The 23,885-nt window shown below is 37.8% G+C and overlaps 1 protein-coding gene and 1 long non-coding RNA gene across 7 annotated transcripts in view; both read right to left on the bottom strand.

Moving 5' to 3' along the window:
• Positions 1-277: 277 nt before the first annotated feature.
• LOC101260447 (exocyst complex component SEC3A-like) overlaps positions 278-23,885 on the bottom strand; it is a 32,211-nt gene continuing 8,603 nt past the window's right edge. The window contains exons 8-25 of one of the 6 annotated variants that reach the window (XM_004242910.5): positions 19,807-19,911; positions 11,175-11,276; positions 10,952-11,089; positions 10,260-10,388; positions 10,092-10,172; positions 9,937-10,011; positions 5,595-5,768; positions 5,344-5,485; positions 5,203-5,267; positions 4,219-4,389; positions 4,055-4,134; positions 3,137-3,218; positions 2,691-2,788; positions 2,500-2,608; positions 2,312-2,380; positions 876-941; positions 712-801; positions 278-627 (exon numbers count right to left, since the gene is read on the bottom strand). In XM_004242910.5, coding sequence (XP_004242958.1) covers positions 517-627; positions 712-801; positions 876-941; positions 2,312-2,380; positions 2,500-2,608; positions 2,691-2,788; positions 3,137-3,218; positions 4,055-4,134; positions 4,219-4,389; positions 5,203-5,267; positions 5,344-5,485; positions 5,595-5,768; positions 9,937-10,011; positions 10,092-10,172; positions 10,260-10,388; positions 10,952-11,089; positions 11,175-11,276; positions 19,807-19,911 — 1,887 coding nt within the window. In that variant the 3' untranslated portion in view covers positions 278-516. Of the gene's footprint in view, positions 628-711; positions 805-875; positions 942-1,735; positions 1,884-2,311; positions 2,381-2,499; positions 2,609-2,690; positions 2,789-3,136; positions 3,219-4,054; positions 4,135-4,218; positions 4,390-5,202; positions 5,268-5,343; positions 5,486-5,594; positions 5,769-9,936; positions 10,012-10,091; positions 10,173-10,259; positions 10,389-10,951; positions 11,090-11,174; positions 11,277-19,806; positions 19,912-23,885 lie in introns of those variants that run through there. The other 5 variants (XM_010325147.4, XR_003247436.2, XR_011210651.1 and 2 more) reach the window with 5 other exon arrangements.
• On the bottom strand, positions 12,045-17,025 carry LOC138337167 (uncharacterized). Its single transcript, XR_011210652.1, has 2 exons — positions 12,316-17,025; positions 12,045-12,206 (listed from the first exon to the last, which is right to left on the bottom strand). It is a non-coding gene; the product is annotated as an uncharacterized lncRNA (long non-coding RNA).

The following is a 23,885-nucleotide window of genomic DNA, read 5'->3' on the forward strand; positions in this document are numbered from 1 at the left end:
TAAAATTAAGAGAAATATTTTTATTTATATAGTTACAAGGATATAAGACAGAGAAATATGTATATGTATAATTTATATATACATTTGTATCTCGATTTATACAAACACAAATACAATCTATACATTTATTTTTGTATACAGTGAGAGGCCAGATAGAGTGGTGAATGTCGAAGTATTTTTTATGCATTCATTTTGCATTAATAATTTGTTAAAATTGTTGATACATGTTTTGGATATTTAATGGAATTCATAGTTGCTTTTAAAAATTGTTAGGAAATAATGAAAAGGATAATTTATTTTCTTAAGAGTATGATAATACTTTTGGCTTAAAATAAAACATGAGAATATTTTCTGTAAACTAATTACTCAAGGATCCGATATGTATATTTAATCCCAAATTGGTGAAAAGATGAAGCCTTAGTTAATGAAAGGGAAATGATGATGAAAAATATAAAGAATATTAGGAGGAGTCAGCAGAAGAAAAAGAAGCAAAACTAGAGTGAGGTTCTGCCTTGTTTACATGGATGCCAAAAGCCCCCGCATTTCTGAGATGGAAGGGATGCTCTCCGTCGGGTAAACCTTATTTATAAGTTGGACAAAACTCTCATACTTCTCCAGGAACTCCTTCTGCAAATTTATCATAAAATCAACACACAAGTACTACAATGGTGCTCACAGATGCAGCAGCATGAAACTATTAGACTAATATACCTTGCATTTATCCCATAGAGAAGGCAACAACTCCTCTGACGCTAAGTTCTTCTGCAACCTCTTATACATCGTGCTGATCGACTTATCCACCTGCTAAACCAAAATTTATCACTCTTTAACAAAAAAAACCAAATCTACTACGTCAATTCATTGACTTGACTTACCCCAGATAAACTGTATTTCACCACCTTCCTTAGATCCGCTTTTGACAATCCAATCTGGAATGGAATCTAATAAAGATGCCACATTTCATTAGCACAATATGATAAGGAAATATAGGGGTGTTTGGTTAACAAACAAGGTATTCTAGTCTTGAAACTGGTAATGCAAGGATTAGGCAGGTGGGAATTATTTTTATTTAGTGGATCGTTCATTGTACTAAATATTCGATAAATAATGTATAACTTAAACTTGTGTTTGGTGTAAAACTGTACAAAATTTTGTTTACAATAATATCCTTGGACTTTTGCAGGGCTATTGAATTCATATAACTCAATATAAATAGCAGCCAAACTATACTGGTATTATTTATACGAAGCTAAAATAGCAACAAAACTTCATACAAATCAATACTGATTTGTATACCAGGATTATTTACCTCAATACTGGCAACCAGATGTCCTAAAAGGCTAAGTCATAGTCAATTGGGTTTAACCTAAAGGTTCGATGCACAGCTAAGGAACAAAAAGGATGCAACATCGAGTCACTCGGTTCTTACAAAGAGGCTAAAGTGATGGTAAAAATCATAAACGTTGTTTGGTCATTACTTCAAGCCTATATGTACTTCCAAGACAGGCGGCAGCGGAACTTAAAACCTTAAACAAGGAACAAGTCTAACTGGAACATTTGGCATCAGATCATCTTCTATAAGATATACTGAGTATCTTCTGTACTGTCATTAAGGCACTCACATATACCTTTGCCATTTATTCCTTCTGTGCTTGAACTGAACTTTCACATCAATCAAATGACAGATATACCCATTTTTTTCATTTGATTAGTACTGAGAGACTACTAGAATTACCAGTTAAGGCCAGTCACTTATTCTTATCTGATCCAAGTCATTCGTCTTTTCGGTAGTTCTGAGACACCAGTTGCATCCAGCTTCAAAGTTCAGTAAGAGAGAATTGCATGACACAATTAAAAAGATAAGTTGACCTGCAAGGTTCAACCTGTCTTCCCACCAAAATGGAAAAGAGAGAAAAAGACCAAAAAAAGAAGACATGGAATTAAAAACCGAAAACATTTTAAACCGAAAACGAATGTGGTTGCATCATTTCTCACATGCAATTCATCCAAATGTTCAAATTTCCAAACAAAAGTAATAATTTCAATCCAGAGTTTTATTTTGGTCATAGATTCTTTTGGTTGCTGTACGGAGAAGTTCAACAGAAGTAAAATGAATCAAACAAACATTTAAGACTACACAATTTTCCATGATTTTGAAAGAAATCATGTACTGGCACAAATTAGCAACTTATCTAGTATCAGAGCATTGTCAAGACACCATCCTCGTATAAGGAAAATTAAGATACTCTGGAGTGATGGGCAGTCTGCAATTATCAATAGCCTGAGGTGTTCAAAAGAAAAAGGAACGAACCTCTTCTGGTGTAATCGTGTACATCAAATCCTCGATTCTTCGAGCAAATTGAAAGAGTCGCTCAAATTGCTGGGAGAAAGCACAAGTTCTAAGGTATCTCATCAGAGAGAGTAAATAAAGTAATAAGAATGCAAAAGAATAGTTAGGAAATATTACACAACCATGAAGCATGAAATAGGATAACTTACATAGTAGATAATTGTGTTGATGTGGCGTGTGCAAGCCTGTTCATAAGATTCACTTGCTTGGTGATAGAATTTTGCTAAGGTTGGCACGACATTAGCCAAGTCATACAGACTGCACAACTGTTTCAATCAGCACTAGGAGCAGCTTTTGTGATACAATAAAAAATATATCTGAACCCAAAACTGAACAATACCTATTTTGAAATGATGCATAGTTTTCTAAAAGCATGATATCTTGATATTTCAGGTCTGTTTGAGCAATTTTGTCCAAAGTAACAAACATTATAGTGACCTGCCAAGTATTGAACAATCGAGCCACAAAGTACAACATACATAAGAGAACATATATAACTAACCACCAAAAATTAAGAAATTAAACTCACTGCACCTTGAAAGAAAAAAGAGTTCTGCAAGTATTTCCCAATTCACACTTCAGCTTACTTTTATTTTCTATTATTGTATATTTAAACAGTATAAATTACTGTATTACCTATCACAATACTCTCATCCGGAAAAAAATGGTTAAACAAGAGAACCAGTAACATATATTATGTCATTCTAACATTTTCAACTGTTCATTTCACATCTTAATGGTCGTTGTAATGCATCAAGAAAACAAGTGCAAGACAGAAGCACTCACAAACTTTGTGTATGCCTGATCAACCAAATCCCTTGATTGTCCTTGAATGTACTGCTCCATACGGGTTGCAAGGGTGGCAAATCTAGATGAGAAATCATTCACCCAATGAAATGATTGACAAGTTAGGCCGAAATAAATACGAGAAGCATTCTGAGACAAAATAAGTACAAATTCTGATTTTGGGGCTGAATTACTGAAAGGCTTACTGCCTGTAGTTGTAAATAAGGTTATTCAAAGAGTCATTGAAGGGATTTTCACAAGGCTCAGACCTACAATAAGCTCACAGCATAAAAGCAATAATGGAGCTAATCAACTGTAACAAAGAGGTAACAGCGACAAGGCAGAAAACCACATCTTGTAGATACTAATGAAAATTTCAAGCACTATTCAATTGGGGGAATAAAAATATAAAATGGTATACTCTTGCTCCTATGTGATAAAGAGAAATCAGCAGAAAATAATAGAATAACACAGGCAGGCAAAACTTCCATTCAAATTTGGAGGAACTATTTCCATGTATACGTAAAAGAGCCGTAGAAAATCAATCAACTATTGATTTCCATACTGGGGAGGGGAAGAAATAATATCTTCATGAAAAAACTTTACAATATACCATTCATAGTGAGACTAATCTCCCAATGAAGTAAATACGGGAAATGGGTTTATAATGTAGCATACTAGCATATCTAAACCTGTCGCACTAATTAGATACACTAGAAACGGGAGGACAGATAAAAGTAGAAAGCTCTTAGTTTAGCGGCTGAAGTTTAATTTGACAATCTCGACTTACTTCCATTAACAATAACTATGCACTTCCAGCTCTATCTACATACAAACATCATTTGAACCATTATGACAGTAAATCTAATCCAAAGAACTATGGAAGTATAAAAACACATAACATGAAACTCAGTTTACCTTGGTATGAATGATAAAACTCCCAACTGTCTAACATTTCGCTCATTTCTTTCAATTTGATGGCATGTCTCCTCCACAAACTGCAAAGTTTAGGGAAAACTGAGAAAATTTCATCCCTTATGAACTGCAAAATATAGATGGTTATGAGGGATACAGTAGCTCACACGGCTGAACTGCATTGAAATTCTTGATTCCAAGTCATCAAGCAAGATACGCACAAACCCTGCTGCATCAGCCTTCTGACCAGGAATATAACGCTCTGTGATTCCATGCATTGATATGCAGCACATAGGATCAATCTTGCCTGCCCAATCAACCACAGCAAAGAAGTCTTCCTGAAGCACATAAACAGGTAAAGATAATATTATCAGTGATATTCTTTTTATAGTTTTGTTTCGTCAGAAAAATTTGAAAGATCTTTAGTTAATTGAAACGACAATCCAATCAACAATTATGCCCATGAAAAAGAACCACGCTATTGTGGCAATCATAAATTTCAAACCACAATGTATGAGAAAATAAGAGAGGGGGCTGAAAAAAATACGAGTACCAAAAGAACATATAAAACTGACAAAATAGTCCAGTGCTAATTCATCGTGACAAGGACAAAACATTATGTTAGACAATGCAACAAAAGATCAGCGGACTTGGTTTACTCAAGGGCCTGCTTCTCTGTGGCACATAAGGAAGCAGTGGTACAGCATAGAGGTAAGATCAGGTACAAAGGCATGGAATTAATAGTAACATAGATATAATCCACCCGATAGTTTATCAACACCACAGTAATGAGAAGATACAGATATCATAGAATGAATACCGGATGAATAGTAGAACTAAACACAGACAAGACTCTGATGTAGTCTTTATTCAGCATCCAGATTAAGTGAAACTTGAGAGGTCTTCCTCACTCTATTAACCTGACCTACTGTGTCATTTTCTCTTTACTATTTCAATAGCACTGATGTTTGAGTATACAAAGAATCGGATATAGTGTATATTAAGCGTCTCAAAACTCAAACAAATTATGCACTAAGGAATGTCCTCTTTGCACCAAACAGGAAAAATTAAACAAGAAAGAATAATCGGCATTAACAAAAACTATCGTTATTAGAAAACAAGACTATTGTAAGGGAAAACTGTAACATTACTTGGATTCCATCAAGTAAATCATGTAGCGATTCATTTAGTGCCTCTATATCTGCGGAATTCTGTCCTGCAAAATAGCAAGATGGTGGTCCTTGATAAATTCCAAGCAGGACAAGACAAGAGCAGAAACCACGAAAAATTACCAGATTTATTGTCATTCTCATCTATATCCATGATGCATAAATCATCATCCTTATCATCTCCAGCTTTGTTTCCATTGGCAACACCTTCTGGTGGAAGCAGTGTTGGAACTTCAAAGCACATAAAGTGTGCAAAGAAAGAACTCTGGGATTTGGAAATTTAGAAAAAAAAATGATTGATACACTTTGGGTAGAGAAAGCAACAGAGACTTTCATACGCATATATACAAGGAAAAAAAGAACTAGACGAAAACCTCATCTACAAGGAGTGGGATGAATATTGTGAGCATTTTAGCATATGCCTCAGAGGCTGCAGACGTGTCTGCATTATTCACGCTCTGATTCAAACCTGTCAAACCTTCAAACCATACAATAGGATTTTTGGATGCCTTTGTACTGGAACGAAGCTCATTTGCAAACTCACGAGCCTGCAAAAAATAGCAAACATAAGAATTGTTAGAATAGTAATAGGTATATACAATCCTACTTAGAATATAATTAGTAATAGTGATAGGAATAGTATATAGTGTCCTACTTAGAATAGGATTGTATTGTAGTGTCCTAGGTTGAAAAGGAGTCTATTGTAGTGTCCTAGATATATTCAGTAATAATGGTTAGTGGCGACGATTCAATAATATTTTTTTTCCAATATTTCCACATGGTATCAGAGTTTCTACGATACTGGTAGAAAATCAAAGAGCTTTCATAGCCAGCGGTTGGCTGTTACAAGTATATGTTGCCCGTCTGGTCAATGATTATGTTAGCAAAAGTTGGGTCACCCTGTATCTTTTCAGTAGTGAGTACTTTTTCATATTTTATTTATGTAGCACCATGGCAACATTTGGATCCATAAGAGTGTCAATGGATCTACATCCCACCATTCCTCTCTCCTCAAGAATGTCTAAGACGTACTTGCATTTGCATTGAGAAATAACAATACCTAATCAAGACTGAGCAACCTCAATACCTAGAAAATAACCATGGTCATTAATTTGGAAACGCTTAAAGAGATGTTGTTTCAAATTAGTGATACCATCTTTGATTATTGCCAGTGATAACAATATCAACATACACAACCAAAACAATACACTTATTTGCCGCAGATTGACGATAAAACACAGAATGATCAGCTCCACTACGAGTCATGCCGAGCTCTTAAATTATTGTGCTAAATTTTCCAAATTAGTATCAAGGAGATTGTTTCAGGCCATAGAGTGACTTACACAATTGACATACAAGGTTACTAGACTCCTCCCCGAGCAATAAAACCTGGTGGTTGCTCCATATAGACTTCTTAACTAAGATCACCATGTAGAAATACATTTTTATTCTCCAACTGATGAAGAGGACAATGACAAACAACAATTATAGAAAAAAAATATGGACGAATGTTATTTTAGCTACGGGAGCGAAATTATCACTATATTTGAGTCCAAATATCTGAGTATACCCTTTGGCAACAAGGCGAACCTTAAGTCGATCAACCTAACCATCTGGACCAATTTTGACTGCATAAACCCAACGACAACAAATAGTAAATTTAAGATTTACCTGTAAGAAGGGAGACAAGCTCCAAAGTACCACTCATATGTAAAGCCGATATCTCATCAATCATAGCCTGTCTCCATCCGGAATGAGAAAGTGTTTCACATGTACCTTTAGGAATGGAAATAGAGGACAAAGATGATACAAAGGCATAATGGGGTGATGAAAACTCAAGAAAGTATATAATGCGGGTTAGCATTTCTAGTGGATCGTATACCTTTATGAAATGAAATCAGTTGACTAGTAGGAGGAAAGTCCGCAGTAGGAGCAGAGTCTAGTGCATGAGATGAATCATTTGAAACTAGCGTTGGGTGGACGATGCTGATAATTTAGGAGTGGTGGCACTACCACTAGAGATGTAGAAGTGACCGTAAATTTTGCAAAAGTTGGTATAGGTTTGGGTAAGAGCTCAAAGACATCAAAATGATCACAAGATGTATAATAAGGTTTGAGATTTAAAGAATGTGACATCAGCGAACATAAGGTATCGACGAAGATTAGGTGAATAGCAATGTACCCTTTTTTGAACTTGCTAGCAACCATTAACCAAGAAAGACACATTTGAGACCACGAGGAGCTAACTTATCTTTACCGGGAGCTAAGCCAAACACACGAGTGGAATTGAGTATAGACGTAAGTGAGGAAACGGTATGGAATGTGGAACCTGATTCTAATGAAAGGGTTGCATCACCATAAAAACGCAGCGGAACATGAGATTCAATGAGGAGAGTGCAAGCGGCTCAATCAGATACCTATTCTTTCTTTCTGATACACCATTTTGCAGAGGAGTGTACAGATAAGATGTTTAGTGAAAAATGCCTTAGTGAGTCATAAAAATTCCAAGGCATTATCACTATGAAAAGTACGAATAGAAACACCAAACTAACTTTGTATTTGAGCAAAGGAACTTTTGAATATAAAAGAAAAACTCAGAAGGATCTTTCATTAAGAAAACCAAAGTGCAGCTTGAATAGTCATCAATGAGAATAACGAAATAACAAAACCCTAACAGTGGACTAACTCTACTAGGACCCCAAAGATCATAATGAACTAATGAAAAAATAGAATATGAACAACCCTCGGTACTAATGTAAAATGTAGCACTAATGTGTTTCCCAAGTTTACACGATTCACAATCTGATATGTTCGTTTGTCTATGGTTTGAGATGCCCGAATAGAGGAGTCAATGGTAGGTGATGAAACTACTTGGTGATTGGGAGGTATGGCTAGATGAAGTAGACGAGAGAATAATTCATCAACGGTTGGTATTGAAGGACTAGCTAAAATCTGAGCACGCACTAAATCATGGTAAGGAGGAAGTCCAACAAGTGTAAGAACTAGAAACAATGTTTGTTTATGCTCTTGTTGTTTGTCCACATTCGTAGTAACTAGCATCAACGTTTCGAATGCCTCCATGCCAAACTGAATAACATGTCTGGGATGAGCTAACCAAAAGCATTAACTTGGAATCGATAGATCGTCATAGGAGACATAATTGAGCATCAACATCTCCCATTGTGCTTTGGCTCTATCATCTGTTTCACTAGCCTTTGCCTTTTCATCTACCACAAAAGCTTTGTTGGTTAAGTGATCATGGATGCCTTGACCTTGCACAACAACTTTACCGAAGAAAGCCAAGCTAAATAGTTTGAGCTTCACATTAATAGTTCTGATGTGATCATAGCACTTGAACTTCCTATATTTTTGGAGCCCAAAAATATCAATCCCGAACGACATATTGTGGAATTTGAAAGGATTTGATCGCCAGAAAATCGACCATAATCAAGAAATATGTATACGGTAAGCCTCAAAATTTAGAGTTGATCCCACTGGAAAAAAAAAGAAATTGCTTGGAAATTGTTTTTGAAAAACACAAGCACAAAATTTTTATTCACACAACTTAGGTCACCGGAAAATTGGACACTGACGGCTTATTTAATTTTCTCACCATTGCTCTGATACCATGTGAGAGATATTAGAGAAGAATATGATTGAATTGTGTGTCTACATTATTACACTGAGACCCTCTTCATAGACACTACATTAAACTCCTTTTCCAACTAGGATTCCTATTCTAAGTAGGATTGTATATACTTATTCCAATTCTAATAGATACAACTTGTAATGGTCCTAGAACAGACAGGGAAAATATGAGAAAACCTTTTTCATATGTGAATTAAGATTTACTCCTACAGTGGTTCGAGCTAAAAGTGAAACAAGGTTTTACGGCACACTATAAAGTCTTATTCCTATGCATGAACTAAATAAAATGCAAATATTTGTTTCAGGTTTCACTAGACAATAAACCTATGCCAAGCCCTGAATCAGCACCCTACATATAGTAAGTTTCAGGAATTTACCCCAAGAGTTATGTGGTCCAATTATCTTTAGTTCCTTGAGTGAATTTTCTAGCATAAAAGGCATTACCAAATTCATTCATTTACACTCGAACTACAAGTTGCTTGGCAGCAAAGATCTCTTGTTCTTGAAAAGAACTATCACACTCCTAGATCATGAAGGAATGTCTTTGAACTGACAATATTGCAGTACCCTTGTTCTTCTTTGTATAATTTCTCAGTTCCCTTACATCTGATTTACATTCTTCTTCTTTCCAGTGCTGCTACTCCAATTTAATACCTTTGTTGCCTTTCCTCTCTCTGTGTGTCTCCACAGCTACCCTTTACAGCTTGTTATTGTTCAAACTGAACAGCTTGCTCTCTGAATTCTTTCTAAGATGCTACTGCAATGGTCTTAATGATTCGCCCAGCTAAACGTCCCAACAAAATGTGCTTCTTAAAGCAGACAAGTTCATCTTAAAAGCAGGTTCAACCAGCAATTCTTTGATGGGAAAGCTGCTATAGACAAACAGGTGATACAAGCGTTTGAGAGTTTGGAGATGAAGAAAACAGATATCTACCAGCTTAAAAGTGCAAATAATGGCCAGTGAACATAATAGGGATTTAAGTAACCTACTCAACGTAAAGAAGCAAAACAAGAAATAAAAGCACAATAAGAGAACTAAAAGACAAATTAAGATAATAGCTTTCTGACCTCCCGGCGCAAAAGCAAGTTGAGGGAGGTACAATAAGCTTTTCTTAAAGGGCCCAAGCAATTTTTGTCAAGACTCTGCAAATGCAAAGGATTGAGAGAAAGACACCAGACAGTATTAAACAATGCTAAAACTCGACAAGTTGAATCAATCTGACCTTCAAATGCTGCAACAGACGAGCATATGTCCGGCACTTGTATCGGAGATCAGCATGGTCAGGCCTTTTCAATTGCCCACGCTGTTTAATTTATATTATTAGCAGTCTTTAAATAACTATTTTTGGGAAACTCACGACAATTAGTTCAAGTAAAACTGATCTATATACCTGAGAAAAATAACTCTTATCACTCATCATAAAATCCACCAAACTGGAAAAATAGTTTCTCAAGAATTCAGATGCTCTTCGAACAAACATCGTTTTCAACTTGTCAACTTCTGCTCGTTTTTCTTTCACCTGTAAAAGATTCAGGGATTTCACAGCTAAAAGTTTCTGCATCTTTTACAAGTAATGTATTGATTTTGATATAAGTAACTTTCTGTGTTCAAATGCAGAGATGACGCAATGCGGCCAATGCCTATCCGACGAGTGCTAGAATAGCACAGACAGGACAACTTGGTTTCACTTCATTCAGTAAGAAGCACATAATTTAAAGATAGGAAAGTTTGATTTCTACTTTTTCTTATCCACTTTCAGTATAGAACATTGGCCCATAAAAAACAAGCAGGAACTTGAATCCAGTAATATCTAGACGCTATGACTCTGTATTTTGCAATAACTCAATCATTCTTATACCAGGCCAGGTCCAACTGTGGTTTTCCCAATAATTCAAAACAATGTATTTACTCAAACCACTTCATAGGAACCAGTCATCCAAGCCCTGAATGAGCAAATTTTTACTTAAGTTAACATATGCATCCATACCTACATTAACCTTATCTCTGTACTTTATTTTGAAGCACAATAACAAAAATGAAGCAAAAAGAAAAGGACAGAAAGGAATAAGCAAGTGAACATACAGCTCTCATGTTTGAGTAGCTAGGATCCAATTTAGGTGATTCAAGACCATGTAGAGCATTAGTTAGCCACTCACATGCCTCAATGTTCTGAGGCATTCTTGCCTCTTCAAATGAACCATCCGTTAAACACGTTACATACTACAAAACCAAATATCAAGATGTGAAGAAAATTAAAATTATAAGATGTCACCATGACCTAGCTCCAAGAAAGATAGAGAAACACCTCAGAAGGGATACGGAGTCTTTCAAGAAGCCTATCAAGTTCCTCAATCAATGCCTTGTTGTTTACTGATTGCATTTCCAGCTTGTTGTTGCGGGTTTCTATCTGCAAATTGTGAAAGAACCAGTATTGCATTAGGAAAAGAGGTCTACATGCATATAGAACTTACTTCCTCCATCCCAATTATATTGTACCGTTTGACTTGGCACAAACTCTAAGAAAAAAAGGAAGACTTTTGAATGTGGTCTAAAGCTGTTGAAGTTTGCTTTCAGCCTGCAGCAGGTTTTAGCATAATAAATCAGTTAGATTTGGGATGAATTTGAATTTTAAATTTCCATTAGGTTGTTTTAGTTGTTGAGATTATTAGTGTTTCCAATTTTTGTTATGCAGATTTTCTGTTGATTATATTTTCAAATGGTCTATTTAAAGCTCTCTGTGCTTAATAAAATTATTGAACGTTTCAACCCTTATTTGTTGCACCATCTTTTCAAAAAGTGCCAACTGTGGTATTGAGTCTCACTGATTTTATGGAATATGTGAGTTCTTAGAAAGAGCTATTTTCAACCCATTTTGAACCCGTCGGAGATATTTTTAGCCTGTCGAGGCTATTTTCAACACTTTTTTTTTGAGATAGAGTAACTTTGTATTCACATATACAATTCATCATTCAATGAATGATGAATTAGAAACTTACAATCCACTGAGTGGTGGGCACACCCCCATTTGGGTACATTTACAAGTTTCCTATGAAATCTACCTAAAATACTGCCTTCCCTATGAACTCTTGTTTACACAAGAAAAATAGCAGGCTTATACACTTCATCCTTATCTTCAGTAAGTTGACTCTCTGATCTTCAAAGCACCTATCATTCCTTTCTCTCCTTAAGTTCCACCATATACTCCTTTCTCTCCTTAAGTTCCACCATATACAAGCTGATATTGTCTTCCACCAATCTTCATATCTCTCTCTGTTGCCAATTCCTGACCATTGATTCATCAACTCCAAGGTTGTCTTAGGCATCACCCAGCTAACTCCTAAAAAGCACAAGAAATTATGGCATAGGCTTGTGGCAGTGTTGCAATGCATAAACAAATTACTTTTGACTTATGTTTCCCACTCACACATAAAACATCTAGAACATACCTGCCATCCACTTCTCTGCAGTGCCTCATGTGTGAGGCGGGCTTTCCTGCACACTAGCCATGAGAAACAAGTCACCTTTAGTGGACTTCTACCTTCCATGATTTCCTTCCAAGGCCCTGTGTCTGTTGCCATTTGTTTGGAATCGATATTCCAGTAACATGACTTGACGATGAAGTGGCTTTGCTATGTAGTTTCCAGATTGGCTTCTCTGGGCTCATAGAAATACCAGGGCAAGTGTTTAACGTTCCCAGAAGGCTTGCTACTCGTCTGATTTCCCAGCCATTTATTGCTCTCCTGAAGAGTAGGTTTCATCCCTGCTGGCTCCACACTTGAAGAGTATCATTTTTCTACAAGCTCAAAGAGTATAATTGGGGGAATAAGTTTCTCAAGCTGCTCTCCCCTACCAAAACTTCATTTCAGAAAGCATTTTTCAGACCATTACCAACACCAATGGAGATGTTGTTGATAAAGTTAGGCCAAAGTCTCCTGATCCAGACACTACGACCAAATGTGCTCATGACTTCTTCAGCTATTCAGTAGCTAAGTAAGCCATACTTTCCTGCTATGTGCCTTCTCCATAAGGCCCCATCTTCTGTGCAGAATCTCCATAACCACTTTTATAGAAGACAATTGTTCTCTTTGCTGAGGTTCTTCAGTCCAAGACCCCCTTTATCTCAAGGGTAAAAATATCCCATTTTTTTACCATATTGTAGCCTCTCTTCTGCTTATTCCCTTTCCATAGGAACGGTCTTCTCAATCTATTGATTCTTTTTTCTATGCTTTTAGGAATAGGAAATAGGCTCATCGTGTATGTAAAGATGGATCAGAAGCTACTCTTCGAATTTGAAATAAGGTTGTCTCTGTTCCCACTTCCCAGTCTCCACATTCAAGAATGATACATGGATCAGAAGCTACTCTTGGAAGGATTCTCAGTCTGATGCTTTTGAAGTTCTCCTCCCATTCCATAAAATACAAAAAACTGTCCAACCTAGCAGCACTTTGGTGAGTAATCCCCCTAAAACAAGTTTAACTCCTACCCATCGAAGTAGGATCTTTAAGTTCTAGCTCCTCTATCCAACTAGAATATGCCTAAACAAAGTCGCCCCCCCCCCCCCACTCACCCCACCCCCCACCCGTGACCCAGTGATCGTCACATATTGACTTTATAGCTGGTGGTCCTCAACCACCGGAATCTTTCCCTATCCTTCATTTCTTTGAAAGCCTTTTTTTTCACCATGGGAAATCATACTTACTTTAGACTAGGTGGGATATCTTTTGACATTACAGAGACTAAAATGTATTCTGATACATGGTTTGAATGGGTGGAAAACTCTAGGCACTACCCCAGGAGGATGACTTTGAGCAAAGGGGCTCTGGGTTGGCTATGCAGAAGGTTGCTAGAAGCATCAGAAGTCAGGGGTAAAATGTTCAAGACATGGAGAGGCAGAAATGTTTCAACTAATATCTTGTTCTCTTTGAAGTTCAACAAGTTTGGTCATTTTTTGTCCATCATTACGATCAATGGCCAAATGAGGTCTATTATTATTATCCCAGAAAACAAGGACAATGAGGGGTGGTTGGGACTTGTCAGCCGGACTGAAAGCTTCATTAATAGGAGGTCTTCAATGCAAGCTGGTACTCCAGCAGTAGGGGAGATAAATCATCCTTCAAAGAGGGGAGAAGACAGCTATAAGGATGCTCTGTACAAGAACAGATGGATGGTGCAGGAACCAACTATCTCCAAGGTACAAGGCATTATGGCAGCTTCTTCACACCAAGATGGAAAAGATCTTTTACAGAGATGCCTAGTAGGAAGCTTTCCAGATTGCAACGAGATCCCAACAAGAAATGATGTGAGAAGGTGGATCCAACAAACATGGAAAGGAGTTCACAATATTCAGGTTTTCGACAAGAATGGCATTCAACTCCTGTTCGAATTCCAGTCGAGGAAAGATGCAGAACACATTCTTCTTGGTAATTGGAAGAGACGGGGAATAAACTTGAGTTTGACTGGTGGTCTCCGACATCTGGGGCTTATCCAGCCCACACCACCTTTCAATGGTTTTGGATTCGAGTACTTGGTCTACCTCTCCAACTATGGTCTGAAAATATTATGAAAGAGATAGGAGATAAATGTGGGGGATGGCTCGCGACAGAAGAAGAAACCACGAGAAAACCACCATTTTTTTTTTTTTTAGTCCTCAAAAAAAATCATCTGCGATGGGCTTGAATCAAAGGGAAAGGTCCCATTGAAAATATTCCCATGGAAGTTGAAATTCAAGATGGTGGTTTGATTTTTTCCCTTACAATTTGGGTTGAAGCTCCAGCAAGATTTCACAGATCTGAGGTGGTTGAGCTTGAAAGCCAAGAAGTCAGTCCTAGGCTAGAAAAGGAAAGGGATAAAGTTGCTAACTCCATAAAGCAAATGTTGACTTCCCAGGTTTCAGGGCAAAGGAGAGAGAGAAAGGATCATGTGGATAATGATATGCATTTAAGGAGTGTTGTGGGGTCCAGCAGCCATGTACAAAAAGCTGCTGATGACATAAAGCAGATGTTGACTTCACAGAGAATTGAGCTAAGGAGAGAGGGAAATGATCTTGTGGATGTGATGGGACATGCATATGGGGGCCCCACTGCTGCAGGTCAAGTGAAACCCCAATCAAATTAGTTGGGCTAGCCAACCCATTTACAACAGGAGGGGGTAGATATTATAATTTTGATGGAGACAAAGCTAAATGGGGTAGTGGGGGATTATATACAACAATTAGGGGGGAATAGGTGGATAGGGGGAGCTGGAAGAGATTGGAAGCAAGAGTGGAATTTTAGTTATGTGGGACAAAAGATCATGGAAAGGGGAGATGGTGGAATATGGAAATCAATCAATTACTTGTAAATTATATGGAGTTAATCAAGAACTAACTTGGTTTCTCAGAGCAGTCTATGCATCTTGTGATAGAAATGAAAGGATGAAGTTGTGGGAAGAATTAGGAGCTATGAGGAGTCTCTGTGAAGGGCCTTGGGTAGTATGTGGGGATTTCAATACTACTAGATTTCCTTCGGAGAAAACCAACTGTATCAGGCTTTCTAGAGCCATGATAGATCTGTCCAGTTGTATCAACGAATTGGAGCTGATTGACCCCCCTTTATTTGGGGGCTCATACACTTGGAGAGGAGGGGCAAATCATAGGAATGACTCCAGGATAGACAGATTTTTATACTCGTTCCCATGGGATGAAATGTTCCTTCAAATTAGGCAATGTACTCTGCGTAGCTTGGGGTCTGACCATAATCCCATCGTCTTAACTTGTGGGGATAAGGCCTTCAGGAAATCTTAATTCAAGTTTGAAAAGTGGTGGCTTAATTTAGAGGGTTTCAAAAGTAAAGTTCAAGAATGGTGGAGCTCCTTTGAAGTGCTAGGAAGACCAGACTACAAACTAGCTACTAAGTTGAGGTTGCTTAAAACAAAATTAAATTAATGGAGCAGAGAGAATAGGGGGAAGTGGAAGGCAAGGAAGGAGAAAATTTTGAGTCAGATAAGGGACATGGAAGTTACTCAAGAGACTAGATCTCTTACTGGTGCTGAACAGCTTCTAAAGGTACACTTGGGCATGGAATACGAGGAGGTGGCAAAAAATAAAGAAATTTTTTGGAGAAAGAGGTCCAGAATTCAGTGAATCAAGAATGGCGATAAAAATAGAAAACATTTCCACAGAATGGCAACAACTCACAAGAGAATCAACACAATTGAGTCATTAAAGATTAATAGAGAGTTATCCTCTGAGCCGGCGGAAATCAAGAACTCTATTCTGGATTTTTACCACCATTTGTATAAGGAGGTAGAAAACTGGTAACCCTCACTAAATATTCTTAACGTACAGAGAATAAAATGGATGAGCAGAGCTGGTTATCTAGAGAATTCAGTGAGGATGAGGTGCTAGAAGGGATAAGATTGTGCGCTTGTGATAAAGCACATTGACCTGATGGTTATACCATGGCCTTCTTTCACGCATTCTGGGAAACTATAAAGGAAGATCTGATGCAAACCTTCCAAACACTTTCACTGTCACCAAAGTTTTGAGAAGAGTTTCAATGCTACCTTTGTAGCTGTAATTCCTAAGAAGGTGGGGGCAAATGATCTAAAAGACTTCAGAGCAATAGTCTCATTACTGGGGTTTATAAAATAATTGTCAAACTGTTGGTAGAAAGGCTGAAGAAGGTGATAGACAAGCTAGTCAACAAAAATAAAATGGCTTTCATTAAAGGGAGACAAATAATGGATGCTGCTTTAATTGCTAGTGAATGTATTGATACTAGGATTAGAGGAGATGTGCCAGGGGTAATGTGCAAACTGAATATTGAAAAATCTTAATTGGGATTTCCTGATCAACACTCTTAGGCAAATGGGTTTTGTCCCTACATGGCTCAAGTGGATTGAGTTTTGTATTAAAACCACGAGGTTCTCCATTTGGTTAATGGAGAATCTGTAGGTTTTTTTCTTGCGGAAAGAGGTCTTAGACAAGGAGACCCTTTGTCCCCTTTCCTGTTTATCATTGCCATGGAAGGGTTGGACAGTTTGATGAGGAGAGCTTCTCTAAACAACTGGATTAGTTTCACAATCAAAATCAGGAGTAATGAGGTGATGGATATGACTCATTTACTGTATTTGGATGACACAATAATTTTTTGAGAAGCAGGAACAACTCTGTCACATCAAAATTATTCCTGGTAATTTTTGAGGCATGCTCTGGACTTAAGGTGAATTGGAGGTAAAGTAGCATTTTTCTTATTAAAGAGGTCCAACAGATTCAAGCTTTGGCCAATATATTGAAGTGCAAGATAGAGAGGTTGCCTACCGTTTATCTCGGTATGCCATTGGGTGCTAAGCATAAGGTAGTTAGCATCTGGGATGATGTACTAGAAAAATCAGAGGGGAGACAGGCACTTTGGAAATCTCAATATCTATCCTTGGGGGAAAAGTCACTTTGATTAATTCTGTTTTAGACTCTTTGCCAACATATGTGATGTCACTTTTTCCGATTCCCAGCAAGGTAGTCAAAGATATAGACTCATTGAGGAGAAACTTCCTTTGGCAGGGTAACAAGATTGAGAAGAGCTACAACTTAGTTAAATGGATGGTGGTTCAACAGTGCAAAAGATATGGGGGTTTGGGAGTAAGAAACCTAAAGGTGCACAACAACAGCTTACTCACCAAATGGTTGTGGAGATACAATTTGGAAGATCAAGCTCTATGGAAGGAACTCGTTCAACACAAGTATGGTCAGGAAGATCAATGGTGTTCAGAGGAAGTGACAGAAACATATGGTGTGGGAGTATGGAGGACTATAAGAAGCCTATGGCTGGCTTTCAGAGACAATGTAAGGATAAAGGTTGGTCGACGAAATAAGGCTCTGTTCTGGATGGAAGACTGGACTGGTCAAGGGTCCTTGAAAAATTTATTCCCTAGGTTGTTTTCCATTTGCCTGAATCCTGACAGCAAGTTACAAGAGGTTTGGTCCCCACAAGGATGGAATTTGCTCTTTAGGAGATTTCTTAATGATTGGGAAATAGAGTGGGTAACAGATATGCTAGCTTTGATTGGAGATTTGCCTGGCACAAATCTGGAAACAGATAAATTGTTATGGAGGCATCATACTGATGGTCAATTCTTTGTGAACAAAATGTATAAGAGGGATCTAGCCACCATTGCGGGGAAGAAACCAAGGCCATGGAGTGCTATATGGAAGAGTGTAGCCCCTACTAAGGTGAAGTGTTTCACGTGGTTGGTAACTATGAAAGCTTGCCTGACATATGATAAACTTCTCAGAGGGGAAAAATTATTGCCTCAAGATGTTATCTTTGTAAAGAGGCCCTAGAAACCAACAATCATCTGAATCTCCACTGCAAAGTAACAACACAAGTATGGGCTCTATTTACCAATATAACGAGTCTAAATTGGGTTATGCCAGAACATACAGCAGACCTACTAATTTGTTGGGTCAGAGTGGGGAGGTAGTAAAAGCCAGAGGAGGTGGTGGAGAACCGTACCTGCTTGTATCTGGTGGAGCTTTTCGAAGGAGAGAAATCAGAGAATTTTCGTAAGGAAAGAATGCACTATAGAGAAGATTAAGTGGAAAGTAATTACCACTTTAGGTTTTTGGTGTAAAGAAATGAACATAGAAGAAGAAATTCAACTAGTGGATTTCATAGGAGGTTTGTAAGTAATCTTTGTTTTGTTGGTCTTTCTATGTAACTAACACTTTTGGAGGTGGCCAGCATGGCCCTTAATGCTGAGGAATACAATGTTACCAGTTTCAAAAAAAAAAACTTTATAGCTTCTACTTCTTCCAATAAAGAACCAGCAAAAAGAGTTAAGAACTGAGTCTAATCTAGAAGTGATTGAGAAGTTGTGTTTCTCAACCTTTGATCCCTTCCACACTTTGTTGTCCCACATAATCAGTAAACCGCCTTTGCTTCCTCCGCTTTTATAAATCCACATTGCATCCATCCCAGACGACCACAGTTGATATGCCATTTCCTTTACACTCCTGATTAATTCTTGTTTCCTGAAGGCAGATCACATATGCTTACCATTTGTTTAAACATGACTTAACAAGAGCTTTATTCATCGAGTTGGTAAGACCTCTCACGTTCTATGACAGAATTTTGATCTTAATCTATTCTATTTATTCAGTGCTCACCTACTGGAATAAGATAAGATCTTCCATTCAATTACATTTAACAAATATCAGTTTTTGACCCACTTCTCAACTATGGCAATCAACAATCTCTCTTTGAATGCCCCAAAAATTTTCACTGATTGAAACTAGCAAATTCAATCGGTGAGAATGAAATCATATTTTGAAACCTGTGTTATAAGGGATATCGTGATGAAAGAAAAGTTTTTGCAACAACTCCTTGCAAGTAATATGGTACAGAAAAGAAAGCACTTTCAAAAGAGCTTATAAAGAAGACAAGATTATTGAGGGTGTTTTTAAGCACAAAATCAAAAGAAGAAATTTTGCAAGTTCAAAAACAATGAAAATAATGCAGCATCTACCGCCAAAGTAGAAATTGAGGTGGAGCATTTTTTAAATTGCAATAATTAAAGCAAAGGAGGAGTGTTGAAATTCTTTTTCAGTTACTGAAGTAACTTTTTAGCATAATAAGTTACTTAGATTTAGAATAAGTGATTTCTCTTTGAATCAAGAAGGGATTCATATTCCTTTTTGATTTTTAGTTACTAATCCATGAATTCTGCAAAGGAACTACAAGCAAATTTTTGTGGTGGATTCACAAACAAGGGAAAGAACTATGATTCAAAGTTAAGTTTCACATTCAAGTGATTTGCTAATTAAATAAATGAATCAATTAACTAGGGAAAGAAAATAAACATTTCTAGTAAGATCAAATAGACGCGCCATAAAAAATATTAATAAAAAAAAAAGAAAGATTAAAAATAAAATAAACAATTTGCCATGCAGAAATTCTTACCGATTCTATGTCTTCTCTCATGTGTCTAAGTTTTACATTAAAGATGCCCAACCACTCATCCATATCTTCAACACAGTTAGTGGCCGATTCAAGCCCATGCAAGACCTGGTAGGACAAAAAATTTAGGCACAGAAGCATACATTTATCTTTATTAAAAAAATGGAATGGTCGCCTCATCTTACCTAAGGCAAAGGCACATCTCCCAAGGGGAACCTGTCCTAGGTTCTCTCTCTTACTTTGTTTGATCTTTTTCCAGCAACTCCTACTGAAATTAGCTTCTTTTTTACCATGGTGGACAAAACTATTTACTTTGTGGTGAAATTTAATCATACGATCTCTTAGTATGGGTTACAGGGTGTGCCTTTTCATTTCCAGTGATAAGTCTTTTGAAATAAATGATATTAGTGAAGGTTCTTTTAGGTAGTTCTTGTTCAAGGAGTTTAGTAGTCGGTTTGTCAGTAAGATTAAGATCGACGAAGTCATTTTAAGATGAGTATGCAGTTATATTTGGGAGGAGTGAAGGTACTCTGCCATCAGTATAATTGGGCATGCCTTTGGGGGCAAACTCTGGAGCCATAGACATTTGGAACCCAATAGTGGAGAAATGTGAAAAGAAACTAGCCAGATGGAGATCACAATACCTCTCCTTGGGAGGTAGATTAACACTGATAAACTCTGTTCTGGATGCTCTACCTACATATATGTTATCTATCTTCCATATTCCCCAGTCAGTAGTTCAGAGGTTGGACAAAATTAGAAGAAATTTCTTGTGGCAAGGAAATAAGGAAAGAAAAGGCTTTCACTTAGTCAAGAGGAAGAACATCATCATAAGTAAGATGCAAGGTGGATTCAGTATCAAGAATCTCAAAAACCATAGCAAAGCTCTTAAGCTGAAATGGTTATGGAGGTACCATAAGGAGGACCAAGCACTATGGTATAGGGTGATCAACCACAAGTATGAGGAGCTAAATAAATGGGTAACCAAAGGGGTAATACCACCTATGGAATTAGCCTTTTGGAAATCCATCCCAATATTTTGGCCCTTCTCAGTAATCAGTTAACTTTAAATGTACAAAATGGCAGAAAAACCAATTTCTGGTTTGATAAATGATTGGGTGGTATGAGCCTCAAAGATCATTTCCCTGACATCTTTACAGTGGCTCAACTCTTATGGGAGATTTCTTCGAGTAAAAACATCGAGGGGCCAAAGAAAATCAGCTATTATCATCCCGGAGATGGATTACAATGTAGGGTGGAGTGATTTAGCCGACAAAATTATCAGATCTTTGGGTGATCCAGTTAACCCAGCTCTCCAAAAGTTTGTCACCCCAGGGAAATCTTTAATGGATGCTGCAAATATCTAGAAATGGACGGTTATGAACACATAACCAGATGATGTTCGAGTTTCCATCTAGGCAAGAAGCGAAGAGGATAATAATGGGGGAATGGTTTTGGAATTGGAGAAGATTATCACTAGAGTGGTGGTCTCTAAAGAAGAGTTAGTAGCAAATCAGAGGTAGATTAGGGCTTCTTGCATTTTGCATCCCGCTTCACGCATGGTCGGAAAAGTCTCTGAAATTTATCAGGGATTGTTGTGGTGGTTATATCGGTGCAGATGAGGACACGAAGAAGAGAAATCATATTCACTGCGCTCGGATTTGTATTCCAGCAGTAGCACGAGAACCTCCACACAAAATTGATTTGAGAGTAGGCGGGAAAATTTATGAAATATCCATTATTACCGATGCCTTCTCAAAAATCTCAATTGCCTATGGTTCTAAGGAACAGGGTTTTAACCACCGGTCCAAACAAGTTTGTGTCTCAAAAACTGAGCAGTATATCAATTCAAATTTGAAATCTGTTGATGCCCCTAGGGCTGGGCCCAAAAAATCTAAGACAACCTTGGGCCGACTTAAAGCAAAGACCTAGTTGCAGCAGACGACTTCAGACCAAGTTTATGTTTCGAAGAATGAGCAGCCTATTGATTCAAATCTCAAATCAGCTGAGGACCCTAGGGTTGGGCCTAAAAATTCTAAGACAACTTGGGCCAACTTAAGGCAAAGGCCCAGTTGCAGCAAAATATTTCAGACCATCTTTATTATTCAAGGAGGAAAAAGGGGAACTTGCATCTCAATAAAAAGGAGATGTTAAAGGAGTGAAAGGCAATTTGCCCAACCCAAGCCCAATCTATAGTGGCAGAGACACAAAAGCTTTCTGAACGTCAGTCGAATGCTAAGTTATCTCAAAAACCATTGTTGGCTTCCCAAACGCAAACTGATTCTCTTGAGGAGTGCGAGAGAGACGAAGCCGACAAAGCCGAATGCCTGCGACCTCTATGTCTTCTCTCTCTTCCTCCTATCAACTCTGATTTCTCTAGTGGGTGTTCTTAAGATTCAGGTTTCTCTTCCCCAATTAGTAGCAACACTTTGTCACTATCCTGGTCTGATGACAGCTTGGAGGAACAGGTTATTTCACACCCGACAATTATCGAAACCTCTCATTGGACCAAGATAGTGATGACCAAAGCTTGTAAAGCGTTTGGGGTCAATTCAGAGGGGTTTAAGAACGAAATCTACAATATGATACTGCGAATGCAACAAAAGAGGAAGTTACAGTTGAAGAAATCAAAGGGGAAAGAGCAACAGAAGAAAAGATCAAAGGAAAAGGGTGAGATTGTGACCAAGAAGTTGCAGTGGACAAGTAATTATGAGAATGGAGAAGGGTCAAGCAGGGGCAGGTACCATAACGCTTTCTCAAAATGATAGCAAAAATTATCAGTTGGAATAAAAAGGGGCTTAATGATATAAGCAAAAGAAGCACCATCAAGCTACTTATTCAAAAATGGAAGCTTGATATCTTGTATTTACAGGAAACAAAACTGAGTGTTGTTCTGTGGCAATAGCAAGAGATATTTGGGGATCAAGATGGGTCCAATGCGTTGAATTTGAAGCAAGTGGTACCAGGGGTGGCATTATTATTTTGTGGGACTAAAGAAAATGGAAAAGCTTACTCTTAGTAAGGGCAGCATACTCGTTCGACCATGTGGGAGGGTTTGCAGGTGGTGACATTAATGTATGTAGATAGGAACGTGAGAGGCACAATTGTAAAGGGAGCTCCCAGGACATAAAGGACTTCTCTGAATTTATTGAAGACATGGGTCTTATTGATCTCCCCTTACATGGTGCAACTTATACATGGACAAGAGGAGAGGACTTTCTGCAGGCTTCCAGAATTGATAAGTTCTTAATTTCCACTGAATGGAATGAATTCTTTGGAGTTGTGAAGCAGGTGGGCCTACCAAGGGTTCTCCCCGACCACAGTCCCTTAGCCCTAGAGAGTGGTGATTGGACTTCTAATCCTTACTACTTCAAATTCGAGAACATGTAGCTGCAGTATGAAGGTTTTCATGATATGGTAAAAAATTGGTGGCAAGGTTATATAGTAAATGACTCTCCAGACTTTATACTCTCCCAGAAATTAAATTTTTGAAAAAAGACCTCGTTACCTAGAACAAGGAGCTCTTTGGTAAGCTAAATTCCAAAATCAGTAAAGCCTGGATGATCTTCTGCTGACAGAACAAGCAACTGAAGGAAGGGTCAAGTCTCAAGTTGAAAAGAACAAAATTTTGCAATCAAAATTAGAGATTCAACAATTAGCAAACGCGGAGGAAACCTCTTAGAGACAAAAATTGTGGTGTCTGGCTAAAAAAGGGGAATAGGAATAGAAAATACTTTCAAAGAATAGCCAACTCCCACAGGAGATACAACCACATTGACAGACTACAGGTAGGAGATGACCTCATTGAAGGAAAGGAGCAGGTGAAAGAGGCAATTCTTGACTTCTACCAAGAGCTATACTCTGAAGACGAATCATGGAGGCCTGCTGCTTCTTTTGAGGGCAAGGGCAGTTTGAGTTCTGAAGAAAAGACTGCTTTGGAGCGGGCTTTTGTAGATGAAGAAATATTGAATGCAATCAACTTATGTGCCCCAGACAAAAGTTCAGGGCCAGATGGCTTCTCTATTGGGATTTATCAGAAGTGATGGGGAATTATCAAGTAAGATATTTTGTGTGCGCTCAAT

The sequence above is a fragment of the Solanum lycopersicum genome, chromosome 7 (genome assembly GCF_036512215.1).
Source record: "Solanum lycopersicum chromosome 7, SLM_r2.1".
In the NCBI taxonomy this organism is placed as follows: Eukaryota; Viridiplantae; Streptophyta; class Magnoliopsida; order Solanales; family Solanaceae; genus Solanum; species Solanum lycopersicum.